The sequence below is a fragment of the Pteropus vampyrus genome, unplaced genomic scaffold (genome assembly GCF_000151845.1).
Source record: "Pteropus vampyrus isolate Shadow unplaced genomic scaffold, Pvam_2.0 Scaffold11, whole genome shotgun sequence".
NCBI classification, from domain to species: domain Eukaryota; kingdom Metazoa; phylum Chordata; class Mammalia; order Chiroptera; family Pteropodidae; genus Pteropus; species Pteropus vampyrus.
The window spans coordinates 8899232-8911800 of NW_011888792.1; the positions used below are offsets into that span (position 1 = coordinate 8899232).

A 12569-nucleotide genomic window follows, 5' to 3' on the forward strand; every position below is an offset into this window, starting at 1 on the left:
GATATGTATTGAATAGCCCATCTTTATCCATTGATTTGAATGTCAAATTTAACTACTAAAGGCTTATATGGGTATTTTTTTTTGTTTCTGGATTTTCTATTCTTGCCTATGGATTTGACAGCTTTTCAAAACTGTACTTCATATAGTAAATATCCTTACAAGAAATTACGTGGAGAATTTGTTAATATAAAAAATAACAATTACAGATTGAAATAAAATGTCCACTTTAATATTTATCACACAAATGTTTACTTACACTTATCTGAAAATTATAAGAGGACAACTTGTACATGTCACATTCATATTACTATCCATGTAAGAACAACTACACATAACCATTTATTCAACTATATCAGAGTAACATACAAGGTTTTTGTTTAAGACTTCTCAATTAAAAGAAAACACCAAATAAGGAAAATGAATTTCCAAATATTAAGTTATTAACAATATAAATAATAAAAATTACTTATGTCTTACGTTTTGTCAACTTTGAATTATACTTACATACTATTATTTCTAAAAAACATAAATTACAACAAGGGTCACTGTCAGGGTGAAAATATATATTTTTAAAGCTTTTTTTAAAATATGCTATTATGCTTTAACATCACTTGATATTCTTGGCACATGTGGCATCTTGGAAAGTAAAAATACACTTTGCCAATTTTATGTTATTGTGCAGGTACAAGAGAAAAAGCACAGTTTGGGAGGCTGGCAGACCTGTATTCAATCACCAGCTTTGTCCACAATTGTGTTGTGTAAGGCTGGTTGATTACTTCTTGGCACTGGGGCCAGGATTAAATTAAATAATGCACATTTTAAAATTCAAAACATGGGCACTAACTGAATGAGAGATCCTTTCCCTAACTTACTCATATTGAAGCAATAGTAAAATATCTTATGTTTTGGTACAATTTAAAAAACCTGAAAAAAAAATTGAGAAATTTAAAAATAATATCTGTTTTGAAAAATTGTACTTTTAGGGAAATAAGGAAAGCCTTCACCAGGTTTAAATATTTCTTAATAAAAATTAGTGCCTACTATGACCTGGTTAAAAAAAAAAGTCCTAAAGTATGATAAAATGGTCAATGGTTAAGGACTTTTGGTTTTCTTTTGTGCTACTGATATAAAAATAATGGCTATATTTAAGGCTTTTTAAATGATTGTTTGTAGTTGCCCTGAACCAAATTTAAAGTCTTGATGTTGCCCTATCAACTGAAACAAACTACTGCCTTGAAGGATTATTATAGAGAATCTCCCATGATATTCTATGTTTGAACAACCATGGCCTTCTTACTGATATTAAGTAAAGGTTCATTTGGTGGAATGTGACAGTACAGCTTCTTTGTCATTAAGGATGATTCTTGTATACACAATCACAAACCCATCTTTCTTATGCTAAGAACTTGGTATTTGGAAGACCTAAGATTCCTGAAAATTAAATTTAAACTGTCATGTGGAATAGCCTACTGTAGAACATAATGCTTCCATCCTTATTCTCGGATCTTTTTGTTTCCTACACTATCCACCTAACAAATTATCTTTTCAAATCTGACTTAAAAACCTCCTCGGGGAACCTTTCCCTAACCCAAACTTCACATCCCGCCACTTATGTCCCTGACACTTCAACCTGCACATACTGTTATTCATATTTTGTTTGCCTTCTACTTCTAGCTAGGATGTAGTCTCTTTGACTTCTTAGACTTCCACAGTGTTTTAGCACAATGCTATACATGTATGTATGTGAGTGTGTGTGTGTGCACACGTGCATGCACGTGTGTGCTGAATCAATAAAAGACTAAAGAAGATGGGTAGGTGTAGGGTGGGAAGTTTCATAATTTTTCAGAAACCAATTTCTGGACCTTCCTAAAACTAAAAGTCTCATTTCCAAAGCTATCTCAGTTTGGTTACGGGCATGTCAATAATAAAAAGGCAGTGAAAAATCTTTTTAAAAAACTTTATGAAATATTCTGAAAGGTTTTTTAATAAATTATTAAGAGCACCGAACCAAAACATTTTACTAAATAGTGGTATAATCTTTCCTATAACTTTACAAATGTAGACTTCTTTTCATTTAAGACAAAGAATACTGAACAGGAATAGGTGTTGTGAATCAGGATTAAAAAGGCAATTAATTCACTCTAAGTCAATATCTAATGCACATTTTGCAATTAATTTGAAAAGCCTTCTTGTGGTACATATGTATGTTATGTTAAGTAAAAGAATAGTTTATATCAGGATGTTGTAGATCTCTATAGTTAGTTGTTTTGATACCATAAAATATGACACATACACTGAAGCTGCTATTTCACAAGAAAAATCTTGTTTATAGTAGTTGTTAATATTAAAATAGGGAATAATAAAAAATTATTCTCAATGTGTATATTTTCAGATTTGCCTGACAGTGTCCTCTTGTGAAATTTGACAATTTGCAGTTACAGATATTTGAATTTCACTTTTATGACTGAAGATATTACACATACATAATAACAAACAACAATATGTAAGAGCTTTTTACTGAAGCATTCTGCAATTTACATTTAAAGCTTTGTAATAAAACAAAAGTCATTGTACTTTTTGTAAGTAAAATAACATATACGCTATAATTACATTAAGAATAAATAAAATGAAGCATAAAAATTCTGTCCCATAACAATGGATTGTTTTAGCTGTCATTCTAAATCTTAGTTTATATGTCTGTATTGAGTTCTAATGTATTTAAACATAAGAACCTTTATCTTTAAATAATATATTAAAAATATCAAGTTTGTAGTATAAACATAACACTATGCCTTTTTTACTAGGTCATCTAGGAAATAAAGACAAATGGGAGGCAAGGACAGTTCTTTCTCTTATTACAAAAATGCCTCCCTGCTTCCCCATATACTTTTATGTCATTTCTAGAGCAAATATTACAAGATGACAGCTTAGGCAAATTATGATCTTATTTAAATGGTTTCTAATTTGGAAGAAAGAAAAAAATTAAACTAAGAACTTTCTTTTTTGGCTTATTCATTCTCAACCATTTTTCTCCAATATACAATAGTAGCATAATAGCACTTTTTGAAATGCTCACCATTAATCATTTTAAACAGCACAAAATAAATTGGGTTAATTTATAGAATTAATCGAAATAGATTATCAGTATAGATGCTAGGGTGAGGTCCTAGAATTTGTTACACGTAGGGCTAAACTTGCAAGAGATCGCATGGCAAAAGTAGAAACTTTGTGACATATCCCTGCTTTTGAAATGTAGTTAGAAGCCAATCGAAAAAGCCTTTCAGCACCAAAGGTATTGAAGTGCCCAGGAAGCACCTTCTCCACCAAACCTCTGTCAACTAATTCTATCAGACGTTCACAGGTTCCAACATAGTCACTTATCCTGCTGTATGGGAGCCAATCAATCAGTGATCCATCATACACCACGTCTCCACTGAAGAGAATCTTTCGGTCTTTGTCATGTAAGCAAATACTGCCCCTGGAGTGACCAGGCATATGCATAACAGTGAGCTGTCTGTCACCAAGGTTGATCACATCCCCTACAAATGGAAACAGAATTTACAGATAAACATGTTGCATACATGACTTCGATAACTTAAAGAATTGAAGAATATTAAATGGTTTGAAAGGGATTTGGAAGGATGACGCAATATACTTTTATTTTTAAAATATTATGTTTCTTAATGATGATTTAAAAATAAGTTGTCTGTATTTTATTTCTATTGTTTTTAAGACCAGTGTTTGCCAAAGTGAATAATGTGGAATACTAGTTCTACGAGTTGTTATGATGCATGAAGGAGAAGAAAAGATTGTGTGGTCAAATAATTCTGGAAATTTTTTCTCCAAAGAAAATAGCAGCTTTCTTTTCTGCAAGGCTTCTTAGAGCTTTTAATATGCAAATGCATATTGTGTATATATATGAAGGAGATATGATTGTACAGTTTCTCAAACTTATTTGACCACAAAACTTTTATTTTTCAGAATACACATGGTACCAGTATCCTGGTGACATAATTCATGAATGCTGCTCTAGTATTATATTTTTGCCCCTTGTTTTATCACCCCGTTGGAATTTAGGCTTAAGGAATTGGTACATATACTGCTGCTATTGTTTTAATAAACTGTCCTTAGTGTCTAGCACAGAAACTTCATGTCTTCTTTCAGAATCCATTAATTTGTGGCAGACTAACTTGCACATAGGGTAAAATCTCATACTCTTCCCAGTTATTTGACAGTGGGAGGAAATTGAGCCCTATAAGTATAAAACTGCTATTTTATTGGATTTAAATAAGTACTAACTTAAGTAAATCATCATAAATTAAAAGTTTCATACTGTTATTTCTAGTGTAAACACACATACAGAGAAAAAATTAGAGAAATATAGTTAAAAAGTTAATAGAGGAATTAAAATGATGTAATAATCAGGATTTGTGAAGCATAAAAGAATACAATAAAGAAGAAACAGAGGGATAAACTAGAAATGAGACACAGAAAACAAATAACAAAATGGCATACCTAAATACAACTATATCATTACATTAAATGAGTGGGATAAACAGTCTAATCAAAGGCAGAGATTGTCAGATTAGATTTTAAAAGGGAAGATATATGTCAGTCTACAGGACAAATAAGGCCAGGGACGAGGTCCTATAAGCCAAGGACAAAAATAGGTTGAAAAAGTTGTATATACTATATAAACAGAGACCTAGAGTAGCTATATTAATACAGACAAAATAAACAATACTACTAGAGAAAAGAGGTATACTATATGAAGAAATACATTAGGTCAATACGTTAAAAATAAAAATTTTAAATGTATATGCACCAAAAATAGAGACTAAAGGATGTTTTATTATATCTGTACACTGAAAACTATAAGAACACTATGAAGAGAAATTAAAGAAGATCTAAACAAAAGGAGAGATATTCCATGTCCATTGATTAGAAGACTGAAAATTGTTAAGATGGCAATTAAATTCAATTTTTCCTACAGCTGGAATGTCGAATAGAACTTTCTGAGATTATCAAAATATCCTGTATCAAAACTATCCAATATAGTAGCCACTAGCTATATGTGGCTAAAGGCACCTGAAATAAGGCTAGTGCAACTAAGGAACTAAAATTTATATTTTAATCAATATTAATTAATTTAAATTTGTATTTGTATAGTCAAATGTGGCTGGTAGCTACTGTAATGGTCAGTATAGATCTATAGATTCAACATATCAATCAAAATTTTGACATGCTTTTTTTTGTAGTAATTTAAAATGTACCTCTAAAATTTATATAGAAATACAGATGACCTAGGATAGCCAGAACAATTTTGAAAAAGAGGTACAAAACTGGAAGACTTATACTTCTAATTTTAAGAATTATAATAAAGTTACAATAATCAAGACAGTGTGGTGCTGGCTAAATGATATACATAATTAAAGAAAGAGAATAGAGTCGAAAAAGAAATACTTATATAAGGTCAATGGATTTTTGACAAAGGTGTCACCAAGATAATTCAGTGGGTAAAAGGATAATCTTTTCAATAAATTGGACTTGGGGCACTTTGGACATCCATATGCAAACAAAACAAATAAAAAAATAAGCTCTCAGCTCTTACTTAATAATTTTAACAAAAATTAATTCAAAATGGATCATAAAAAGCATAAAACATAAGGAAAATAACTAATTCGACTTAATCCAAGTTATAAAGTTTCGTACTTAAAAGGACACCATTCAGAAAATGAAAAGTCAAGCCATACAGTAGGAGAAAATATTTGCAAATCGTGTATCTGATAAAGGACTTGAATTGAGAATACATAAAGAACTCTTAGATTGCAATTAGAAAACAAAAATTCAAATTTTAAAAAGATGATTTTAATAGATCCTTTACCAAAAAAGATATCTGAATAGCAAATAAGTTCCTGAAAAGATACTTAACATCATTAGTCATTAGGGAAATGCAAATAAAACCAAAATGAATGGCTCACTAGAATGGCTAATCAAAAGGACTGAGAAAATCAAGTGTTAACAAATATGTGGAGAAACTGGAACCCTTATGCACTGCAGTTGAAAATGTAAAATGGTATAACTAATTTGGAAAAACAGTTTAGTACTTTCTTTAAAAATCGACATATACTTACTGTAAGATCCAAGAATTCCATTCCTAGGTATCTACCAAGGGAAATGAAAACATGTATCCACACAAATACTTATATGCAAATGTTCATGGCAGTATTATTCATAACAGCCCCAAACTAGAAAGATCCAAATTTCCTTCAACAGGTGAACAGATATTATATCCATGAATGGATTATTTCCAGGCAACAGAAAGGAATGAATTACTGATACAATAACACAATTAATCTCCAAAACATCATGCTAAATGAAAGAAGACATAAAAAACTATATATCAAATAATTGCATTTGTAGAATATTTTCAGAAAAAGAAACTATAGTGACACAAAACAGATCAGTGGGGCCAGGGGTGGGAGCAAGGATTGTCCTGGTCTTGTCTTGAATCTCAGTAATTACAATGAGATGGGATCAGATACTCCCAAATTTCCCAACATTCCAGTCATAAGGGGCCAGATTCTTTTACAAGATAATTGTTCCAGATTTAAGGTGCCTCTGGGGATCACAAACCACTGCCACTTACTGTATGAGTGGCAGGCAAGGTAAAGAAATTGTAGCTAAGTTGACTTAATAATAGAGCTGTTGGAGACCAACTATTTAATAAGTGGAAACTATTTAATAAGAAAGGAGGGGAGTAAGGGAAATTTGATCCTAACAAAGAAGCTTTAGAGAATTACCAATGTAGAGTCTTATTGATCTTTGGTTATATCCATCTGATAGTCAAAATATTTAGCAACAGAAAAGATGTAAATGCCCAAACTGTTAAGGCCACAGTGGCTGAATATTAGTAGATCTGCCATTAACCTGTGGCTTTATAAATGCCTTACATATGCTTATAATGCTCACATCTATCATTTCATCAAAACCTTTCCTACAAGAACCAGAATTGCCCATGAAATTTCCATTATGTGACATACATGCATGCACGTGAACGTGCACACACACACACAGACACATATTATCCTTCCAAACCCTCATCCTGACCCACTTACAAGATTCCAGCCACACTAGAGTTCTCCTGGTTTCTCAAATACACTTTTTCATCTTGGCATCCTCAATCTTTTATTTTTATTTCATTTTTAATCAAAGAAATATATGTACATATTTCAAATAAAATATTCCAGAAAGTCTTAGATGTAAGAAAAAGTTCTTTATGCCATTCTGGCTGTTTCCAATCCTGCTCACAAGAGGCAACCACTTTTAACAGTTTTAGCTATTTTTTTTTTTTTTTGGTAGTTGCCTCTACTCAAAGTAGTTATCTCTAAATAATTTTTATATTCCATTTCCTGATTTACCAATTAGATAAACTGTTCTGATTTCATTCATGTATTATCATTTCTTGCTTTTTAAATTTAGGTATTATCTGTTGACTTTCACTATGAAATATAAGGATTTTTAGCTCCTTAGTCCTCACTCTCCACCTACTGTCACCACACATGTATGTATACATTTCTCATCCTCTCACCCTCTTAGAGAGAGTAATGATTGAACTGCTCCAATCTAGAACCCTCTGTACCTGGAGTACTGTCATGCATCCTTTCAACTTTCTCTTGCATTAACTCTATTTCCTGTATTCCATGTCTTCATCTTGGTTTACTCCCTTGTTTTGAAGGGAATAAATAGGATAAAGGTAGACCTCTCTAGATTTCTAAGTAACAGTATGTGGAAAATAATTTTTGGAGACTTTGATCGTTAGTGGAATAGATGTAGAATTCTAAGTTGGAAATCAATCTTATTTAAATATGACGTAGCTCTTCTTTTCTAACTCCAAGTATAGATAATCTTTTTTAAGTTTCTGGAAACTTGATTCCCAGTATTCTGAAATTGTACAATAATATGCTTTGGGTTTGATGGGCTTTCCTCGCTGTGCTGGGAACTCTGGGGACTTGTTCCACCTGGAAATTTACATCCCTTACACGTGGGATTTTTTTCCTTGAATTCTCTCTCCTATGCTTTTATTATCCTCCACTTTCTTTATTCTATCTGTGCTATTATTCCAATGTTGGATTTTCCCAAGTGGTTCTCTACTGATTCTCTTCTAGTTTTCATTTTGCCTATCTGTTCTTTTTGTAAGTTTTCAACTTTATCTTTTGGATCTTCTACTAAGTAATTTCTGACATCTGAAATTCCAAGAGTTTGTGTGTGTGTGTGTGTGCACGTGTGTGTGCACGCGTGTGTGTGTGTGCACGCGTGTGTGTGCACACGCGTGTGTGTGTGTGATATCTGTTGCTTATTTTTAAAGCATCATATTATCTCTTGGATATCTTGAATACAACAGCTTCTGTTATCTCCTGATGATATTAATAGTAGTTTCCTCTCTCAAGTTGCTTAATATTGTTTATTTTAGCATTCAATCTCTTGTTAGAGGATTTTCCCAGATTTTTCATAATGCTTGGCTGCCTGTTTAAGAGTCAGGATGAAAAGGCTGCTTGAAACACAGGCATGGGACCTAGTGACTTAGCCTTCATTGTAGAGATATCAAGCCAAGAATTACTTAGGGATCAGCATCTTAGTCTGTCTTCTATGGCTGGGCAGATATTCCAGGTAAGATTCTTCCAATTTACTACCAGGGGATGGCGGGGGGGGGGGGGGGGGGGGGAGGGGGGCTCTAGTCATTTGGGAAACTAGCAGGGAATATATATATTCCCTATTTATTCCTATTTTCCATTCTGAAAATACACATACACACACTTATTCCTCCTATTTCCACTCTGAACCCCTGAGCTCAATATTATTTGACATCTCTCAATCAAGAAACCAGTTTTACTCTCTCCATAGAATAAACTGACTGGATGGATGGGCTTTCACTTAGGAAGAAGGGTTCTAGAATCTTAACGGCTTCTTAAATGGCTTTTAACCAATTCTTCTTATTTTAGTGGTATTCCTTCCTTTGCCCCCACTAAAGTACCAGCTACTAATTACTTTCAAGGCTCCGGCAGTGCAAACTGGGACTGGCTCTTGATTTCTCATTACTAGAATAGGATAAAACTGCTAACTCAGGCATCAGTTACTACTCTCCAGTATCCGAAACATTGAGTTCCTCAATGTGGATTTATACTTAAAATGAACAAACCTCAGTCCCTTTACAATGTTTTGGAAGGGAAAGTCCATTTGAAACAACTGCTCTAATATTTTGGTGACTGTGGGCAAATTGTTTAAACATGCATATTAGAAGCACTTCGTATCACTTGAATATTGGGCAAAATGTGTGCCCATTCAAGAAGAATGTGCTACATCAATCTAAGATTTATCACTGTCTTCTTACAGGAAGATAATATTTCACTAATAGTATGGTGAGTTGTTTTTCCATCAAAGATGATGCACTGGATGATGTGCTCTACTTTTCCTTCTTGTCCCTCATTTACAAGTCGGCTTTTGAGTTAGTGATACAGTGTACAGATTTATGTTTCCCCAAGACAGGTGATCATCAATTCACTTAAATGAAATGTAATATAAAAGAAGACTTCAGCCTCCTCATGTTATAACCAAAACAATGAAGACTTTACACTGCTTGGTATCCACTGTTGATGTGTGTATGTAACTGTGTATGAATTTTTAATATAAATATTTAATATCTCCTTCCAGGCATCTAGATTACAACAGTAAGTTAGCAGACCACACCATTCAGAAGAGACAGGAAATTAATATTCCTGAGAAAAGAAGAAATTATATACTACTGGAGAGGATGAGGCATCCAGCTCCCAATGAAAAACAACTTTTGATTTAACATAGTATTATCACCTTCAAAGTGGTAAATATTAAGCTTTCCTTTCACATCTTCAGGCTTAACACACCACACAGGTGGATTGCAGGCCCCTTGAAGCTTCAAAATTCATTAGTCATAATTATAAAGCTATAATTCTACCATCAACTGGGATTTAGGAAAACTGGACTCTAGTCACATCTCTTTCCCAAAGTGGCTATGTGACCTCAGGCATGATATTCACGCCTGCTTGGACTATTATTCATCTATGAAACAGTAATTTTTATTACTCTTTCACCATTGCTTTCCTATTGCTGGCAGAGAGCAAAAGTAAATAAATCGAAAGTAATTTATTTGTTTAGAAAATTTAAATATATTTTAAATAGTAATGTAAACAATTTTTAGTCTGGATGCCAGAAAAAATTTAGTCTCAACACTCATCAACTACATGGAAATCTCGACTCTAAAAGTATCAATTTTATCAACATCTGCAGTAATTAAACTACATTTAATGTAAATGTACTATTCTTTCTCCTCAGATTGTTAGGTAATATAAGACTCCTCTCTAAATCAGTTCTTTTTTAATCTTTAAATTTAAATTTTTAAGGAAAAGACTTTTTTGGTAGGGTATGAGGTATAGAATCTTGCTTTCTATTTTTTATATCTCAAGTGATCGGGATCTTATTGTAAAACTAATTTTTCTAAAATATTTTATTATTTGTCATATTGGTCAGTCATAAAGTGACCCTACTGTACTGCAGTAACTGAATTTTTCTACCTCTTCGAGGAACATTTTAATAAATGAAATTGGCAATTAAAATGGATAAGATATAATGGAAAGAAAGGGGATTCATATTCTACTCGAAATTACTGTAATATATTTATGAGGTAGGATTTGTGTATGATTTGCATGCTTTGATCTGTTGTGCCTTAGTTCAAAACCTAGCTTTTGTCACTATCTTTGCTCTGTGCACTTTAGGCGTGTCATTTCATTGGGGGTCAGCTGCCTCCCCATCACACGTGTTGTGAGGATAAAATAAAATTAACAAAAGTATTCTAAAAAGAAGGAAATATACAAATATTGCTGCTGTGTCTAATTAGCTCAATTATTTAAGTGCCTGCATAGGGTTGGAAGGATTGGGGCCTTACTCATATTTTATTCCATTAGTTTCTCTCTGAAACCCATCCTATGTTTCGCAGAGCCAAAGAGGCTCCAGGGCTACTATGCATTAGTCCACATACTTTAACTATCGCCGGAAATAACCTCATTAATCTTTCTCAGGCCTTGCTTTCAACCTGACCAGATATATCTGTCATAATGTAAGACTCAGACATATTCTACTTTTTATGTACCCTATCAAGCTTTCGCTCTCGTGAGGCAACATCAAGAACAGAAATCTATCTGGAAAATAAGGATGCACAAGCAGATTAGAACCACTGCTCTTTAATGGCTTTCTGAGCCTACAGGTGGGAATTGCTTATAGCTCATAGCTGGCGGTCACCTAGCAGATGAGGTCGCAGTTCTCAAAAGCACAGAGCATGACACACTCTCCTCCGTGAGACATCATTCCTTAAAAGTCTTCTCGCTAGAAAAGCGCCTGGAAATGTCAGACAGGTGTTCGGGAAAAGAATGGGAAATTCCTAGCCTCAAGTCTTTGCAGCGTTACACAAGAAACTGACTAGGGGGTGGGGCCATCTTTCATTCGAGTACTGAGCCTTGCTACACGGTGCCAGAACTAGTCTCTGGCAGGGAAAGCTGCGATGGCCCTCGCTCTGGTCGAGTGAGCTTTCACTCAGAGGAGGGAGACGCAGAAGTGGTGTTTCTGCGACGTGACGAATCAAGCCCCTTAACAGCCACACACATGTGCAACATGCATCCCCGGGCAGGTGTCTTCCCAACCGCCTCCCTTAATAAGAGCGCGCGCGCGCGAGGGCTCATTACCATCCTGCAGGATGAGGGTGGGCTGCACAGCCTGCACTCGGAACTGCCTGGCCCTCCAACCGGGGCTGGGCGCCCGCACCACCTCACTGTCGGACAGCCAGGTCACGGTCTCAAAGTTGTCCCCGCGAGCCAGTGCCTCGGCTTCGGCGTGGTGCACGGCCACCCGGTCGAACTGGTAGAGACCGCCGGAGTGGTCGAAGTGCACGTGGGTGGCCACCGCCAGCAGCGGCCGACACGCCGCGTCCTCTTTGGCCCCGCCGTCCTGCAAGAGGCCGGAGGAGTACAGGTACTCCGGAAGACTGCGCAGCCCCAGGCCGGTGTCGATCACCACGTCCTGCTCGGAGCCGCGCACCAGCCAGATGTTGGCACGGTTGCCTGACTCATAGAAGCGTTCCTGAATCCAGAAGATGCCGTCGCCCAGGGACTTGTGGGCGTACCACTCGAGCGCAGACATGCTGGGCAGGGTTGCGGCTGGGCGGAGTGAGCGTGGGCGTGTGTGCCTCCGGAAGACTGTTCAGACTCCAGGCGCTGCGGCGGTGTGGAGCGGTCTGCCCGCAGCCAGGAAGGAGGTGCAGAGTAAGGAGGGGGCGGAGGATGCGGCTGCTGCAGGGGTGGGGGAAGAATCAGGCGGAGAAGGCTGCACGGAGACTGCATGCAGTGTCCGCCCGCACTCTGCCGCCAGGTCCGCAGAGAGCAGAGGCTGCTCTGTCCGCACTGGGGCGCTGGAGCAATCGGGAGCTGCAGCACAAGACAGCGTTCACACAAGGGCCACTGCAGCCTACTGGAGACCTAGGAGGC

The 12569-nt window shown here is 35.8% G+C and overlaps 2 protein-coding genes across 2 annotated transcripts in view; one reads left to right on the forward strand and one right to left on the reverse strand.

Annotated features, from left to right (window-relative positions):
- Positions 1-207: 207 nt before the first annotated feature.
- On the reverse strand, positions 208-12408 carry MBLAC2 (metallo-beta-lactamase domain containing 2). The gene is made up of 2 exons (XM_011377946.2): positions 11772-12408; positions 208-3539 (listed from the first exon to the last, which is right to left on the reverse strand). The coding sequence occupies exons 1-2, from the start codon at positions 12223-12225 to the stop codon at positions 3154-3156; spliced, it is 840 nt and encodes a 279-aa protein (XP_011376248.1). The 5' UTR covers positions 12226-12408; the 3' UTR covers positions 208-3153.
- POLR3G (RNA polymerase III subunit G) overlaps positions 12293-12569 on the forward strand; it is a 32637-nt gene continuing 32360 nt past the window's right edge. Inside the window, exon 1 of the mRNA XM_023523250.1 lies at positions 12293-12347. The gene's annotated coding sequence lies outside the window, so the exon portion shown is untranslated. The remainder of the gene's footprint in view (positions 12348-12569) is intronic.